Raw genomic sequence first — 15,876 nt, 5'->3', positions numbered from 1 at the left:
TATAATCAAACTCACTGTTATGGACAAATGTTGATTCCTTTACGACTTTGCATTATTGAACAACCAGTCTACATGTTATGCATGCATTATATGCTTGTGACCATGTACTCATTTTTAATTGATTATCATTGAGAGCTGTTCCTACATGTTTAAGTCAAAGTGCACTCGGCTGGACTGGGATCCCTTGGGGATTTTTTATTTTCTTTTTAAGTCCTTGTAGGCCCAGTTTGTCCAAGCTTTTCCTCTTGCCACCATAAACTTCACACAGACAAAGCAATGGGACATAAAGTGAATAGCGTTGTATCTAATACAGTGCCGTTACTTCACAGCGTGTCATATCGCTAGATAGATTGTTTTTTGTCTTTATGCTGCTTTTCCAGATCAATTCTGTTTTCATATGTGTTACATTGGGAGGATGTGTTTGCATTTCTTTTTAAAGCAATGTGTGTTTTGACAAATTTTTATATAATTTGTATTTTGTTGTACTTTACGCTGTTCATTTTTTATTACCTGTATTTGTCTTGTTTTGCTGTTTTTTTCTTGTTTTCTCTTTTTTTGATGTTCACATGCTACGTATTGTTCATTAGTAATGCTCATATACAAGGGGTGACCCAAAAATAACAAGAATTTTTTTGTGGATGCCGGAGGAGCATTAGTTCCAATGTTTGCTGCTAGTGTCTGTACTAGACTGCCCTCTGCATCATTTGGCCTAGTGGCATCCTTGAAGTCCTCAGGCGATTGCGTGATGGTAATGCCGAGAAAACAACCCAAGTTGTGGCAATCAGGCAAGTAGCTTCTGCATCATGACAATGCTTCCGCCCATACACCATTGAGTGTGCGGCAGTTTCTCCCGAAAAAATGAGATGACAACTGTTTGCCACACCCCCTACTCCCCAGACCTTGCACCCTGCGATTTTTTTTTCTTTCTTATTTCCAAAATTGAAGAGGGTTCTTAAACGAAAGTGCTTTCAGGATGAAGAGGAGGTCAAGAAGCAAATGATGAAGGCACTGAAGGGTATCACTTTGCAAGTTTCAGAATAGTTTTGAACAATGGAAAAAGCAGTGAGAAAAGTGTGTTGTGTCTCAAGGAGAGTTTTTTGAGGGAGAATACGTTTTGGAAGTGTTGTGAGAAATACATTTTTTTTTTTTTTTAATTCTCGTTATTTTTGGGTCCCCCCTGATATAAGCCCTCTGCAACTAATATTGTTCACCCTATATGTATATTATCTTTAGTAATATTTCAAACTATTAATTTCCAGTTTGATTTTTGGTTTCCTGCTTATTTGCTCTCAATTCTTGCTGGTGTTGACACAGGATTGTTGTTTTACAGGCACTGGCTGATGAGAATGAGTATGTGCGCGACACAGCCTTGAGAGCTGGCCAGCGGATCATCAGCATGTATGCAGAGACTGCTATTGCACTCCTGCTGCCAGAATTGGAGCAGGGTCTGTTTGATGATATGTGGAGGATCAGGTAAGGGTTTTAGTGCCTTGGATAATGAAGCACGCATTAGAAATAGCTGGCTAGGGATGGAGGTGCAGGTAGGTATGTACTGCTCTCATTTTCACCTTGTCCCCCCGGTTTTGTTTTTTTTTTTGTTTTTTTTTTTTTTAAAACAACAGGTTCAGCTCTGTACAGCTGCTGGGAGATCTCCTCTTTCACATTTCAGGTGTGACGGGGAAGATGACAACTGAAACGGCATCTGAGGATGACAACTTTGGCACTGCCCAGTCTAACAAGGTGAAGTAGAGAAATAGGATGGATATCTGGCATTTTCTTAATATAGCTGGCCTTGCTTCAGCTCTCAAGAGTTCAATTGCAGATTTAGCAATATATCATTATTGGATTGGCTGAGAGTGTGGCTATAAAAATACTAAAATGGTTGGTGAATTTCATTAATGTAAAGTAAGATGGCCAAATAGTTTATATTAAAAAAAAAAAAAATGGCTACAATTCGTAACTTCAAAACCTTAACTTTAACTTGTCTAATTTAACTGACTGTCCTCCTTGGTTTGGGAGAAGAGTTTTCTTGGGGCAGGATGTTATTGTTCATTTTCTTTTTTTGGTACATTCTACTAGTGCTTTGCAAGCAGGTCCCTAGCCAAATTTATAAAATAATATTGGCTGATGAATTTTGAGCTGTTATGCTCCACCTTGAGCACCCATTTTAAAGACTTGTTGGACATTTTACCAGTTTCTGTTTTTACATTTTCCTTTACTTATAGGCAATCATCCATGCCCTGGGCCATGAGAGGCGCAACAGAGTTCTGGCTGGGCTCTACATGGGACGCTCAGACACCCAGCTTGTGGTGCGGCAAGCATCCCTACATGTGTGGAAAATTGTGGTGGCAAATACACCTCGCACACTGCGTGAAATTCTCCCTACCCTCTTCAGCCTGCTGCTAGGCTTCCTTGCCAGCACCTGTGCGGACAAGAGAACGGTATGTTTGAGCTTTTAGCTTTTACTTTTGGAGGTCTAATGAAGACCCCCGTAGGTATAATGAAACTAAACCCTTGATGAGGTGAGAACTGTATGTTTATGTGTCTATTTAAGTCTGTGGAAATCTGCAAAATATACTCCCTTCCACTCTTTTCTTATTAGACAAGTTATGTTCCATCTCTTCTCTAGTAAATCAGTTGATGTAATATTTTAGTTGTATGCTTATTCATTAGTGATTTCAAACTGAAGGTTTTAATTTGGTTCAAAAATGTCATCTTGTCCTGTTTTTAGATTGCGGCTCGGACACTGGGAGATCTGGTGAGGAAACTGGGAGAGAAGATCCTTCCTGAAATCATCCCCATCCTGGAGGAAGGTCTTCGCTCTGACAAAAGCGACGAGCGGCAAGGTGTCTGTATTGGACTTAGTGAAATCATGAAGTCCACCAGCAAGGATGCGGTGCGTTGCGTGAGCTATATGTGGTCTTGTTAAATCTTGGCTGTTAATGCAGTTAATCCATTAATTAATGGGTTGTATGCCCAGGGAGAGACGCAAGGCACATTTTACGGCCTCTTCTGGTAAAAGCACATGTAAGTGTTCCAATTAAGCTGCAGAAACATCTCAAGGATGATCAGGGGAAACAGGATGCACCTGAGCTCAATTTTGAGCTTCATGGCAAAGGCTGTGAATACTTATGCACATGTGCTTTCTCAATTTTTTTATTTTTAATAAATTTGCAAAAATCTCAAGTAAACTTTTTTCACTTTGTCATTATAGGGTGTTGTGTGTAGAATTCGGAGGAAAAAAATGAATTTAATCCATTTTGGAATAAGGCTGTAACATAACAAAATGTGGAAAAAGTGATGCGCTGTGAATACTTTCCAGATGCACTGTATATAATCTTTTTCCTTTTTAGTTAGCTTTTAAAGTTCCCTACCCCAACCCCCAAAAGACATTCTCCAGATGGACAGTTTAAATGGCATGTTTCTTCGGGTGGATGCTGTAGTGTTCTAAATAAAGCAGTCTTTTCTGGGAGCACTACATTTTGAGTATATGACATGACCTTAGTGACCTCAGGTTTCTGTTATTCTACTACAGTTCAGCCCAGTAAGGATTTAAGATTTTAATCTTATAGTTGTCAGGAGACTTTTTGCTCTTCTAGGTTTTACAATATAACAGTTCTTTTCTTGATGTCACCCCTGTCGTATATTGGTAGGCTGGTAGAAGAGTTTTACATAAGTTGTAGTGTCACTAAGCCTCTCTGCATATCATAAGTTAATTCAAGTGCTTGCAGATCTCTGGCTTCTCACTTTTTGTATTTTCTCTGCTGCTATATTGCAGGTGCTTGTGTTCTCAGAGTCTTTGGTCCCAACAGTGAGGAAGGCCCTGTGTGATCCACTTGAAGAAGTTCGAGAGGCTGCCGCCAAGACCTTTGAACAGCTGCATTCCACAATTGGTCACCAGGCTTTAGATGACATCCTACCTACTCTTCTGCAGCAGTTGGTGAGAAAAATTCAACACTGGGCTGTTCATGAAATTGTGACATTGTGTTGAACCCTTCAATTTTGAGAAAGTTAGGGAAATCATGCCTTTGACATTAACTGCTGCATATCCATTTGCTAATTTTTTTTTTTTTTTTTTTTTTTTTTTTTTAAATAGGACGATGAGGAAACCGCTGAGTTTGCTCTGGACGGTCTTAAGCAAGTGATGGCGGTAAAGAGCAGATCTGTTCTCCCATATCTTGTTCCAAAGGTGAGTAAGAAAGCAGCTGAAGTACTCTGCCAGTGTTTCTATCGTAACTCCAAGTAGTCAGTATTTTCATACACCCACATTGGCCCTGAACATGCTGGTCAAGTAGGTGCTTTGTCATGTTTGATTTTTTTTTTTTTTTTTTTTTTTAATCCCACAGCTCACAGCCCCTCCTGTAAATACCCGTGTTCTTGCGTTCTTGTCTGCTGTGGCAGGGGAAGCCCTTACACGCCATCTCAGTGTCATCCTTCCTGCTCTAATGTCTGCGCTGAAAGAGAAACTGAATACAGAGGAAGGGGCACAGGTAAAAAGTTAAATAGGCAGGGCATGATTTTGATCATGTGGTCAGGGTTTGCTCTGTATTGCGTCTGATGCTGCAGGTTGGATGGAGTAAAAAGTTTACTAGAAATAACATACTAAGTGAAAGCACTCTGGAGCACAATTAAGTCTGATATTACTGGGTTTCTGAAATATTTAGGCTTGCTAAACTGTATTTTAAAAGGACAGTTTTCTAGGGATTCTGGTGTTTCATCTCGGCGTTCTCCAGTATTCAGCCCATTTTTTAAAATGCATATTTATTAGATTTTCTTTTGAATTGGGTGGGTTAAATATCTTAATAGTCAGCCATATTTTGGCCTGCTTGCTACTTTTCACACAGAAATTTCAAGGCAGCATTAAATGTAACCTGATCTTTTTTTTTTTTTTCCTCAAACAAGGAGTTGGCAAGCTGCCAGGCGGTGATCCTTTCAGTGGAGGATGAAGTGGGGCAGAGGATTATTATTGACGATCTCCTGGAAGCCAGCCGTAGTTCCGACTTGGGTATGAGAAAGGCAGCCATTACCATACTCAATGGCTACTTCAGCAGAACCAAGGCTGACTACAGTATGCACATCAAGAGCCTGGTTTCAGGTTTCATACACCTCTTCAATGACACTGATGAAATGGTCCTAAATGAGAGCTGGGATGCCTTGAATGCTGTCACAAAGGTATGCCAAATGGTCTCTTGTGTGGGTTTCATTTTCTGTCACATTTGTAGTGCAGAGAACTTTGTTACGGAACTTGGCACTGTTGAAGTGGTCTCCCCCTAGTTGAATCCACATGTAGTGTTGCTTTAGATCATTACTGTGGACAGTGTAGCTTGAGGTATAGCTGGAATGTGCTTTTGTGTCGATACCTCTTGAACAGTGTGTGTTCTAACCATCATGTCAAGTGCATTTTAGTTTATATATTTTGTTTATCTCTTGTGTTAAAAGGTGTGACAGGTGAAGCACAAGTAACTTTATATTTTACTTAACACTCTTTAAATGGTTGTCAGTTTGTTGATGGTTTAATTTAAGTTCAGTCCCCCCACATTTTGTATTATGGAGAGGAGAAAAAAAATAGATGTGTAGAAGAAGATGGACAAATAACACTGGTGCAAGGTTTGGTAATAACCAGAAATTCTATGCAATTGCAGTCACAGTGCATGCACCTAACCTCTCTCTCTCTTCAAAAACAATGTGGCTGCTACACAACGATTCTGAGCAGTGAACCCTAAAGCCATTTGTTGTCTTGCTTGATTCTCACCTTATTAAGCAAGAATGTGATTTCCCAGCCTCTGGACCTTGTACTTACACTTGAGGTTTTGTTTTAGAGAAATTTGTAGTCGTTAATTGGCAGTTACAGATCTCACCCACTTGTTTCCTCTAGAAATTAGATGCTTCGAGCCAGCTGGCACTCATTGATGACTTACATCGAGACATTCGAATTGCTGGGAATGAGGCCAAAGGCGAGCACTTGCCTGGATTCTGCCTACCTAAAAAGGTAAGCCCCCACTGTTTTGGACTACAAGTTTAAAAAAAAAAAAAAAAAAAAAATGTACGCTATTGGGGCACTTTTTTAAGTCAATAAGACCTCATCTCTTGTTTGACTAGCTAGTGAATGACCCATACACCTCAGCTCTTCCCCCTTATATAAGTGGCTCTACTTTCTACTCTTACATTTTGCTCTGTCTGTTTTAAATGGAAACAGCATCGTCATCTTAAGCAATTTTGAGTAGAAGGTATTTAGTATTATGTACCAGGGTTGAGACTATAACCCAGGATTTGCTCTTTAAATGTGATGCATGGGTATTTTTGGTGGTGCTTTTTATTTTTAACTCCTGCTGTAATGTTGGTTATTGACGTGTACTTCCCAAATTACGTCATCTTAAAGGCATGAATATTGCTGTTTTGCCAGGGTGTCATCTCAATCCTTCCAGTTTTGCGTGAAGGTGTCCTGACTGGAAACCCAGAGCAGAAAGAAGAAGCTGCCAAGGCTTTAGGACTTGTCATCAAGCTAACGTCTGCTGAAGCCCTCCGGCCATCTGTAATTAACATAACTGGACCCCTGATTCGTATCCTTGGAGACCGCTTCAGCTGGAATGTCAAAGTGGCCCTGTTGGAAACACTTACCCTGCTTTTGGGCAAGGTAAGGCTGGATACAATATTTTCAAAAGCAATTCTTACATCTGCTGTGCTGCTTCCTGTTGGGATACAAATGCACAGTCTTCCAAACCTCCAGCGTCTCCTAAAGGGGCTCTTTATTGTCCGTTATTTGTTTTAATGAAATATCAGCTACTAGTTAGGCCACTATGAGCTCTTTTAAGGTTTTTGTTTGTTTTAGTGGACATAAACATTCATTTTTTCTTTCTATTGTGTCCGTCCATAATTGTAGAAACTCATTACTGTATGAATATGGCACAGCTTGCTGCTTCTACTCCTTATTTTGGCTGGGTTCAAATTTTAAATACATTGATGATCAAAAGGCAGATGGGTTGCTTTTCTGCTTATCATCAAGCAGGAGTGCTTTTAAAAGACTGTTTAAGTCCATTTGTCCCTTTTCACACCAAAATATTTACTTGTGTTGTCTGATCCAACGTTAACTATCAGTTGCCTCCTTGTAAACATATTCCTCCTTGCTGCTCACGGTTACTGTGTTTTGAAGGCTACCATTATCTACTCTCCTTGCCCATCTCTGCTACAAAATAGCAAAGGGTATATATCTGTATAACGTATATGTGAAGAATTAAAATGTCCTGCTTGTGGATAGCGTAGCAGATTGATTACTTAAGATGTATTGATCTCCTTTGTACTCCCTGACGTTTCTGCTGCCAGATACAGTGTTGTCACTAATATCAACACCTGATTCATGAGTAAACACTAGGATTTCCTCATTTTAATGTTTTATTTTAAATAATAGTAGTCATTCACCAGTAACTTAAACTACAACATTTTGGACAGCATAAATCTGCATGGTCATGACCTGTGATGTCAGGTCACACCGCAGACCTACAGGCACATCTTTTGATGTCTGTTTCCCCTACACCAGGCTGTACTCTTCATCGCCTCGAACATTCTCACTGTTCGCAACAGAAAAGCTAAAAGAAGGCTTAAGAGCTCAGTGTGAAATGGCAGCTTGAGCATTACTTTCTGTCTGGTGTATGTGAAGGGTACTGAGCATCGAGATGAAGAAATGACTGACACTTGAGCAAATATGAATGAGTCCATTCAGTCTGTCGTTAGCTGTTCACCTGATGCTTCCAAACTGTTGAGCAGATTTGAAGGTGTTCTTTAAAAAGAAATGCTTTCTGTTAATTACTGTTGTTCTCCTTCTAACTGTGCTTTTTTGTCTTTCTTGCCGAAGAACCCATTTTTAAAATTAAACCTTGTTTACTTCCTTTTTAATTTTAAACTTCTGTTATATTGGGTCGTCATTTGTGTATGATGAAAAATTAAAGTAATGGCTCAAGGTGTACAGTCTTTGTAGAAGTTCTTTGCACTGTCGTGGGCAACTTTTAATACTGACATGGCACATATCCCACTCGTCTTATGGCCTTGTGTGTTTGTGTACAGCTTAAGTAGAACCAGTACTGAGTTGTGCTCCAAATAGTATAGGAACCATATAACCCCAGCATCTTACTGGTCATCTTAAACACTTTTGTGCCTTTTCTGCTTGTGGGTACTATGAGTCCTTTCAGACTCTGAAATCGTGAAGCACATTTTCTAGCTCCAAACCATCCATTATATAATTGTATTGAGTACTTTTAGAAGGTGAAATTTTCTAGTCCATGATAAGGATTGTTTCCCCTGTTAGGATTGTGATTATCTGCATTGCTTAGTGTCATCTTCAAATTGAACCAATTTATCTATACCTTATATCAGTTGTAAAATGACAAGCAACACCCTCACTGACCCCTGCACTATCTATTTCTAAAAATGTTCTGTGTGTCCTAATGGATGGATTATTGTCCTTAAGGTGAGTTTGTGCTCATCTGCACACCACATTGTAGAGCTCATTTACCATATTAGTGAAACACCATCTTGACCATTGATGGTTTGACATACCACTTCTGAGAGGCTGTTTATCTTCATTGTTGCATTCTTTTTTGAACCTCATGCCCACTCAAGATGCCAATTCAGACTTCTAGTTAATTTATTTAACACCCCTCTTTGGGTGCTGCCCTTTTTCTTGTGTCTTACTCATCAACACCTTGTTTGCCTTTGATTTATTTTGCTAGATGCATTTGCCAGGCTCAGCTTAATCACTGCTCTTATGTAAAATGACAGCATTTGCTACAGTTGCCAGAATGTAGTGTTCTTTTTGAAGATGCTAAGGAAATATTCTTAACTCCTTATGTGGAGCTACCAACCTCTTCATAGGTTTTGTACAGGTGTGGAAAGGTTAATACCTAGGCTTCCTATAAGGCTAATGTACCAGACCGGTATCTACTCTTATCATATAAAGATGTGTGCAATGTTTGTGTTATTAACATTCATTAATTTGTGTGTGTGTCTCTGCCTGTCTGTCTGTGTCTTCCAGACTGCATGTTTTGTTCTTTCTTAGCACTGCATAAGAGTGTTACTCTGTCACTAAATGCAGGTGATTCCTTCAATCACATGAGATCTGTTAATGGGTTTTGACACTTTTCAGCTTAGCCAAAATTAAGTATGAGATGAGCACTTGTATACATCATTGTAAAATACCTAAAAAAAATTAAAAAAAAAAGTTGCTCGATATTTACACATTAGAAAAAAAGTATTTTAAAATTTTATTTATAGATTGTTATTGAGCATGTACAATTATTAGAGGGTCATTGGACAGTTGATGTGTGGTAATGTTGCCTTATAGTATGCTTGTGTGTATTTGTTTTTTTTCTAAATTTATATTTATTCCTGCCTTTTCCTAAGCACTCCCTTAAATCTGGAAATATCTCCTCGGCCATTTCACAAAATTACAGTTTTGTTAACTTTTTTCTGATCCAAATGGTTCCATGGCTTCTTTATTTCTGTATTTCGTCATCTTTCAAAATGCTGTAACACATTCTCCATTTCTACGTTTTATTGATTTTTAGCATTTTTCTTTCACTTTTTGTAAAGCATTTGGAGTGCTGTATAAGTAAATGTGTTTTTTTGGTATGCCGTGTTGTATACAGTAATCCCTCCTTCATCGCGGGGGTTGCGTTCCAGAGCCACCCGCGAAATAAGAAAATCCGTTAAGTAGAAACCATATGTTTATATAGTTATTTTTATATTGTCATGCTTGGGTCACAGATTTGCGCAGAAACACAGGAGGTTGTAGAGAGACAAGAATGTTATTCAAACACTGCAAACAAACATTTGTCTCTTTTTCAAAAGTTTAAACTGTGCTCCATGACAAGACAGAGATGACAGTTCCGTCTCACAATTAAAAGAATGCAAACATATCTTCCTCTTCAAAGGAGTGCGTGTCAGGAGCACAGGCTGTCACAGAGATAGAGAAAAGCAACAAATCAATAGGGCTGCTTTTAAGTATGCGAAGCACCGCGGCACAAAGCTGTTGAAGGCGGCAGCTCACACCCCCTCGTCAGGAGCAGACAAAGAGAGAGAGAGACAGACAGAGTTTGTTTTTCAATCAAAAATCAATACGTGCCCTTCGAGCTTTTAAGTATGCGAAGCACCGGGCAGCATGTCGTTTCAGGAAGCAGCTGCACAAAAGATAGCAACGTAAAGATAATCTTTCAGCATTTTTAGACGAGCGTCCGTATCGTCTAGGTGTGCGAACAGCCCCCTGCTCACACCCCCTACGTCAGGATCAGAGAAAGTCAGTGCAAGAGAGACAGAGAAAAGTAAGCTGGGTAGCTTCTCAGCCATCTGCCAATAGCGTCCCTTGTATGAAATCAACTGGGCAAACCAACTGAGGAAGCATGTACCAGAAATTAAAAGACCCATTGTCCACAGAAACCCGCGAAGCAGCGAAAAATCCGCGATATATATTTAAATATGCTTACATATAAAATCCGCGATGGAGTGAAGCCGCGAAAGGGGAAGCGCGATATAGCGAAGGATTACTGTATTATGTTTTAGTGTACTCTGGATATCTGGAATTTTTGTACTTTTTGTCACTTTGCTGCAGGCACAGCAGTCAGATGGCAATCTTTCCATATAAGGTTTTTATGGCTTGATTATTTAAAATATTTGTGCAGAGACTTTCAATAAAATGGAAACACTTGTGAGAGTAAATGGATTTGCCTGGGTCAGTCCCTCGTCTTGTCATTCTGTCAGCAGTAAGTGACCCTGGCCTGGTGTCCTATCGGTAGCATTGGGCAGCTCCTTCACACGATAAGGATTTCCTGTGTGGCTCTAGCATGACTCAACTTTAGTCCTGCTCCATTAGTCTTGCATCCATATATTTCTTTTTCATGGGATTGGAGAAGGGGCATCTGCATGTCTGTTACCATCCTGTGAAGAGAAGCTTGAGAGTCACTGGAATAGTCAGTCAGTCACCATGCAAATGGTATCATTGCTGTGCTTCCATGTGTTTAGTGGTGAGGGGCCATACTTCAGATAGATGATTCATATCTGGATATTGAAGTGACAGCCCTTAATGGCAGGTTTAACTTCTAATGTGGTTAGTATTTCTTGTTTTAGCATATTGTAATTGCTGCCCAGTTTTTGTCATCAGATCATGGTAAACTTATAGAGCAATGGTTTCAGCCCACATACTGTAGCTTTTGGCTAAAGGTGCATTTTGTCCTTTTCCCCTGGAGTAGGTGACTGAAACACTGTATATTGTAGATGGACCATATCTATGACATTGTTGCACAAGGACAGTGAGCTGCTGTATATCTGCCAGGTTTGGACTTGTATTAAGCTTTTGCCAAATATGGGCCACCTTATACAGTGGGGACTTTTTTGTGAATCTCTTAAGGCCACAGTATTGTTCAGACAGACTTGCAGTTTCATTGGCCACATTACCCTTGCCTCTTTTCTTTCCTTTAATATCCTCTTATGCAGGTGGGCATTGCCTTGAAGCCATTCCTGCCCCAGCTGCAGACCACATTCCTGAAAGCACTGCAGGACTCCAACCGATGTGTTCGTCTCCGTGCTGCAGAGGCCCTTGGAAAACTCATTAGTATTCACTCCAAGGTGGACCCCCTGTTTACCGAGCAGCTGAATGGAATCCGCTCTGCTGAGGATTCAGGAGTCAGGTATTTGATGCTCATCACGAGTAGCACATGGCTACCTATCATAAGGACCACTTGCACGGGTACTTGTAAAATTTCCTCTTGCCTGTTCTTTATAATTAACTTGTAGGGAGACAATGCTACAGGCCCTCAGGTTTGTTATCCAGGGAGCTGGTGGGAAAGTTGATGCTGCTATCAGAAAGAGCATGACAACAACTCTGTTGAGCATGTTGGGTCATGATGAGGTAAGCAAGATGTTTTATAATGTCACGGATAATGAAATAGCTTCCCAGTTCTCAGTCTTGTATCTTTATATACTTGATCAAGAATTCCTCCATATTTCACAAAGTCATCAAGGGCAAAGTGATACAAGAGCCTGTACTTGATGTACTCTTGTCTCCTGTTGGGTGAACTTCATGCAAAAAGGAATCCAAAAACTTTCCCCAAGAATCATTACTGGGATTTTTGAAATGTCAATAAGCACGAACTGACTTGGGAATTCACCTGAGGTTCTTATGAAGTCAGGCATTGAACTATGATGATGCTTTGAGAAGCCTTGTGTTCTTAGACATTTCTTACATGCACCTCCAGCACAGAAGATTATTATCACTGTTTGTTTCATGTTCAGGTGCCAAGTCAAGTGTTTGAATTGTCTCTTTCGCTTTTATACATATACAAATATAGATATTTTCTTATATGAGCATGTCACACAGGTGATGGGAGCAGTAGCAGTGGCAGCAGCTGATACAGCAGTAGTGGGAGGATATCATGCTGTTCACAGCCACCTACTATAAGACTTCTGAGTAGTCTGAACTGCTTTAGATGCATAAAAGAAACCACCAACATCTAGCCGCTGAGGTGACCACTTAGATCTATTTAGTAGCTCCACTCTCGTCATCTGATAAGTGACATTTCTCTCCCCTGCTGTTTGGTTTCCGTTGGCATGGTCAAATGTACTATTTCTCCTTGCTACCTGCAGTCAGATTGCCAATTGCACTTGATGATTACCCTCTGCCCACTGTGCTGCCAGATTATTCATTCTTATTCTTTTAGAGGTTTGTTTCCATTTCTAAAAGCCCCCTCACTTTTCACACTTGAAGAGGCCCATGTGACACTGACATCTTGACGGAGGCGGGTTGTGCATTTAAAAAAACCTCTGTAGGAAGTCAAAATACTCCCATCTGTGAGTAAAAGAAAGTACTTCAGTATGAGAAGCTGCACAGGATGTGGGCTTAGTGCACTGTTGCAGTGGTAGACAGAGATGAAAAGAGTAGAAAAGGAAAAAAATAAAACAAATAACACATAATCTGTTCATAAAGGTTGAGCCAGCGGGTCATAACTGATCAGCACTGTGTGGCTCAATGTTCACTGAGAATTCTTAAGACAGGCTTCTAAAATGAAACTGGCATGCTGTCATTGGTGGAATGATGTTTGCAGAGATGTTTCAAAATAGCTAACTACTTAGGGGAGCGAAAGCTTATCAGTTTATCTATTACCTAATTTAGGGTAGACAGTTTAGAAATGTTAAAAGAGTGGGTGGGAACTGTTAATGGAAAGGAGATATACAGCAAAAGTGATGTATGGTTTAGTTTTTAAAATTAAAAATGCCATTCACCTCATGTCTTTACCCAGGATGCAACTCGAATGGCATCTGCAGGGTGCCTCGGGGAGCTGTGTGCCTTCCTGCCAGATGATGAGCTCAGAATTGTCCTTCTGCAACACTTGCTAGGTAAGTACACTCACCTTGGATACATTAAAGGGGAGATTTGATATTTGACATGGCTGGTTGGGCTTCTATCGGTGCAGCCATTAGATGTGCTGCTCAGAATTGTTATAGAGATGGTGATTTTTTGTGGATGATCTGTGAGCTAATAATAATCCTGATGTTAATCACTTCCATTGTGCTTTTATCTCCATAGCAGACGCCTCTGGTATTGATTGGATGGTGAGACATGGCCGTAGTGTCGCACTCTCTATTGCCATTAAGGCAGCTCCAAGTCAGCTTTGCAGCTCAGAGTATAACACGTTGGTCCTAGATATCATTTTGTCAAGTGCATCGGCAGACAGGGTAAGTGGATATTTTGACATTTAAAGTGTTTGTGTTGCTGTAACTGAGTGAATGAGCGAGTCCTTCATCCTGATTCACCGTTAATTCCACACAGATTCCCATAGCCACAAGTGGGATTCGGGCAATGGGATTCCTACTGAAGCACTGCATCATGAGTGAAGGAGGAAGCTTGCCTGCAAAGATTGTGACTCATTTTGTAAAGGTAAAGATGAAATTAGCAAATGAGGAATTGAATGTAGTACACGTTCACTTAAAACACCTCTAAAATGTGAGAAGCCAAGATTCTTTTGTGTATCTGACCACTTGACCTTGATGTCTCTTGAGAGCTGCCCAATTCTGCTTCAGGCTGTTATTTTCACATAGTAAGATGTCTTAGTTGACTTTTATTCCCACTTGCATTTTTGACAACATCGATGCTCCCTCTGCTTTGCATATTCACAGTGTTTGCAGAACTCGTCCAGTGACATTAAGCTGGTGGCAGAAAAGATGATATGGTGGATTAATAAAGAACCCACCCCTGCAATGGAGCTTCAAGTCATTAAACCAATTGTGAAGGCGCTGCTGGACAACACGAAAGACAAAAATACCAGCGTGAGAGCCTACAGTGACCAGGCCATTGTCAACCTGCTCAAGATGCGAGATGGTGATGCTGTCTTTCAGGTAGGTGCAAGCAGACTGTGCAGCAGGGTAAATGACCAAATCCAAGACAACATTTCTAATTATTCTTTTATCTAACTTTTCTAGAGCATAACCAGCATTCTGGACATCGCTAGCAATGAGCTACTGAATGAGGCATGCCGCCGATCTTTAAGAAAATTGGCTAGTCAGCCTGACTCCAGTGAACAGATTGATGACACCATCCTAACGTGATCCATCTAACAGCAGTCCTTTCCTTAATACAAATCAATTAAAAAAATAAAAAACAAATAAAAACAGGCAACCTGAAAAGGAGTAGCAGAAAAGGTCCTGCAAGTAAACAGATAACTCCAGTCTTGGCCAATGGTTTTAAACATTTTGGGCTAAATTATGCTAATAAAACATGCAGGTTGTGAAATTGAATTTAAATGCAATGTGTGGCTGTCTTGAAGCCCCACCACCCCCCATATCCCCTTTCCACTATGCATTTGCTTAGCAGGGCAGTGTACAGTTGGCTTTGTGTTTTAAGTCTTGGTCACATACTGTATTATAATCGTGTGTCCTTGTAACAGATCAAAAACTGATTGGCTAGTTTCCATGCTCCTCCAAAATCACAACAGTATTAGGTTTTACTCTTTGACCTCTGGCTTTCAGAAGCCAAAGCTGATTTTGCAGGCCTAATTCTTGGTATTTTGGCTTGTCGAGATTGGAGACACAAAATTAGTAGGCTGCCAGTTGAATTCTGAAATTTTGCACCTTACTGACACTGATCATAAACTCCTTTAAATTTAAAAAGGGAGGAAGAAAGTCTAAGTGATAAAAAGTCTGCATGCAGCACAGATTGGAAAAGGAATCAACCTGAAGATAACATAACACTGGGCCAGAATTGTTAAGAAGGAAAACAAAAGGACTGATTTAATAAATGCTAATGTAGTATCCATCGAGCCTAATTGTTATTGGTGTTCTGTCCAGCATTTGATATGTGTAAAGCTTTTGTGCTTTCTATTTCAGGATATACTGTATTTTTCCTAATTGCCTGTTATCAATAGTAATATCCAGATTACCATTTTAAGAAGTTGCAGTATCCAGGCAAACACTAACAAAGCACAGTACTGGATGGAAAAATGTATGATGAGATGAATGTACTTGGGTCCTCTGAAATGTAAAGATTCCCAGGATGTGCACAGCACTTTCAATGCCAGTGGAACCTAAATATGCTGGCACACAGGATGTCAAGGCAAATGCCATCTCCATTTCATGGAATGTGGCAACCAAATGGATACATAAAGAAAAAGTCAACTAATTGTGTGGTGTAGGAGGCTTTTAGATTAGTCTTTTACAAGTCTGTTCCTGACGTTTCCTTATTATTGTATTACAACAGCATTATTAAGGGGTAGGTGGGTGTCGTTCATATATCCAAACACGCTTCTTATTTGTGAGTGCTGCAGTGCAAGTGCTGTTTGAGTTCTCATGAAGTAAATAAAACTTAAAACATGAATGGAAAATAGTAAAAGTCAGATGTTT

General features: G+C 40.0%; 1 protein-coding gene across 2 annotated transcripts in view; it reads left to right on the top strand.

Annotated features, from left to right (window-relative positions):
- Positions 1-15,294, top strand: part of gcn1 (GCN1 activator of EIF2AK4) — a 47,358-nt gene extending 32,064 nt beyond the window's left edge. The window contains exons 42-58 of one of the 2 annotated variants that reach the window (XM_051920973.1): positions 1,331-1,473; positions 1,623-1,740; positions 2,226-2,441; positions 2,732-2,896; positions 3,779-3,940; positions 4,097-4,189; positions 4,347-4,490; positions 4,903-5,172; positions 5,876-5,989; positions 6,404-6,634; positions 11,479-11,672; positions 11,779-11,893; positions 13,281-13,377; positions 13,571-13,716; positions 13,811-13,918; positions 14,158-14,376; positions 14,461-15,294. In XM_051920973.1, the coding sequence (XP_051776933.1) occupies positions 1,331-1,473; positions 1,623-1,740; positions 2,226-2,441; positions 2,732-2,896; positions 3,779-3,940; positions 4,097-4,189; positions 4,347-4,490; positions 4,903-5,172; positions 5,876-5,989; positions 6,404-6,634; positions 11,479-11,672; positions 11,779-11,893; positions 13,281-13,377; positions 13,571-13,716; positions 13,811-13,918; positions 14,158-14,376; positions 14,461-14,586 (2,661 nt within the window). In that variant the 3' untranslated portion in view covers positions 14,587-15,294. Of the gene's footprint in view, positions 1-1,330; positions 1,474-1,622; positions 1,741-2,225; positions 2,442-2,731; positions 2,897-3,778; positions 3,941-4,096; positions 4,190-4,346; positions 4,491-4,902; positions 5,173-5,875; positions 5,990-6,403; positions 6,635-11,478; positions 11,673-11,778; positions 11,894-13,280; positions 13,378-13,567; positions 13,717-13,810; positions 13,919-14,157; positions 14,377-14,460 lie in introns of both variants that reach the window. The other variant, XM_028824968.2, reaches the window with a different exon arrangement.
- Positions 15,295-15,876: the final 582 nt, after the last annotated feature.

The sequence above is a fragment of the Erpetoichthys calabaricus genome, chromosome 18 (genome assembly GCF_900747795.2).
Source record: "Erpetoichthys calabaricus chromosome 18, fErpCal1.3, whole genome shotgun sequence".
NCBI classification, from domain to species: domain Eukaryota; kingdom Metazoa; phylum Chordata; class Cladistia; order Polypteriformes; family Polypteridae; genus Erpetoichthys; species Erpetoichthys calabaricus.
This window is presented reverse-complemented; position numbering and strand designations above follow the sequence as displayed.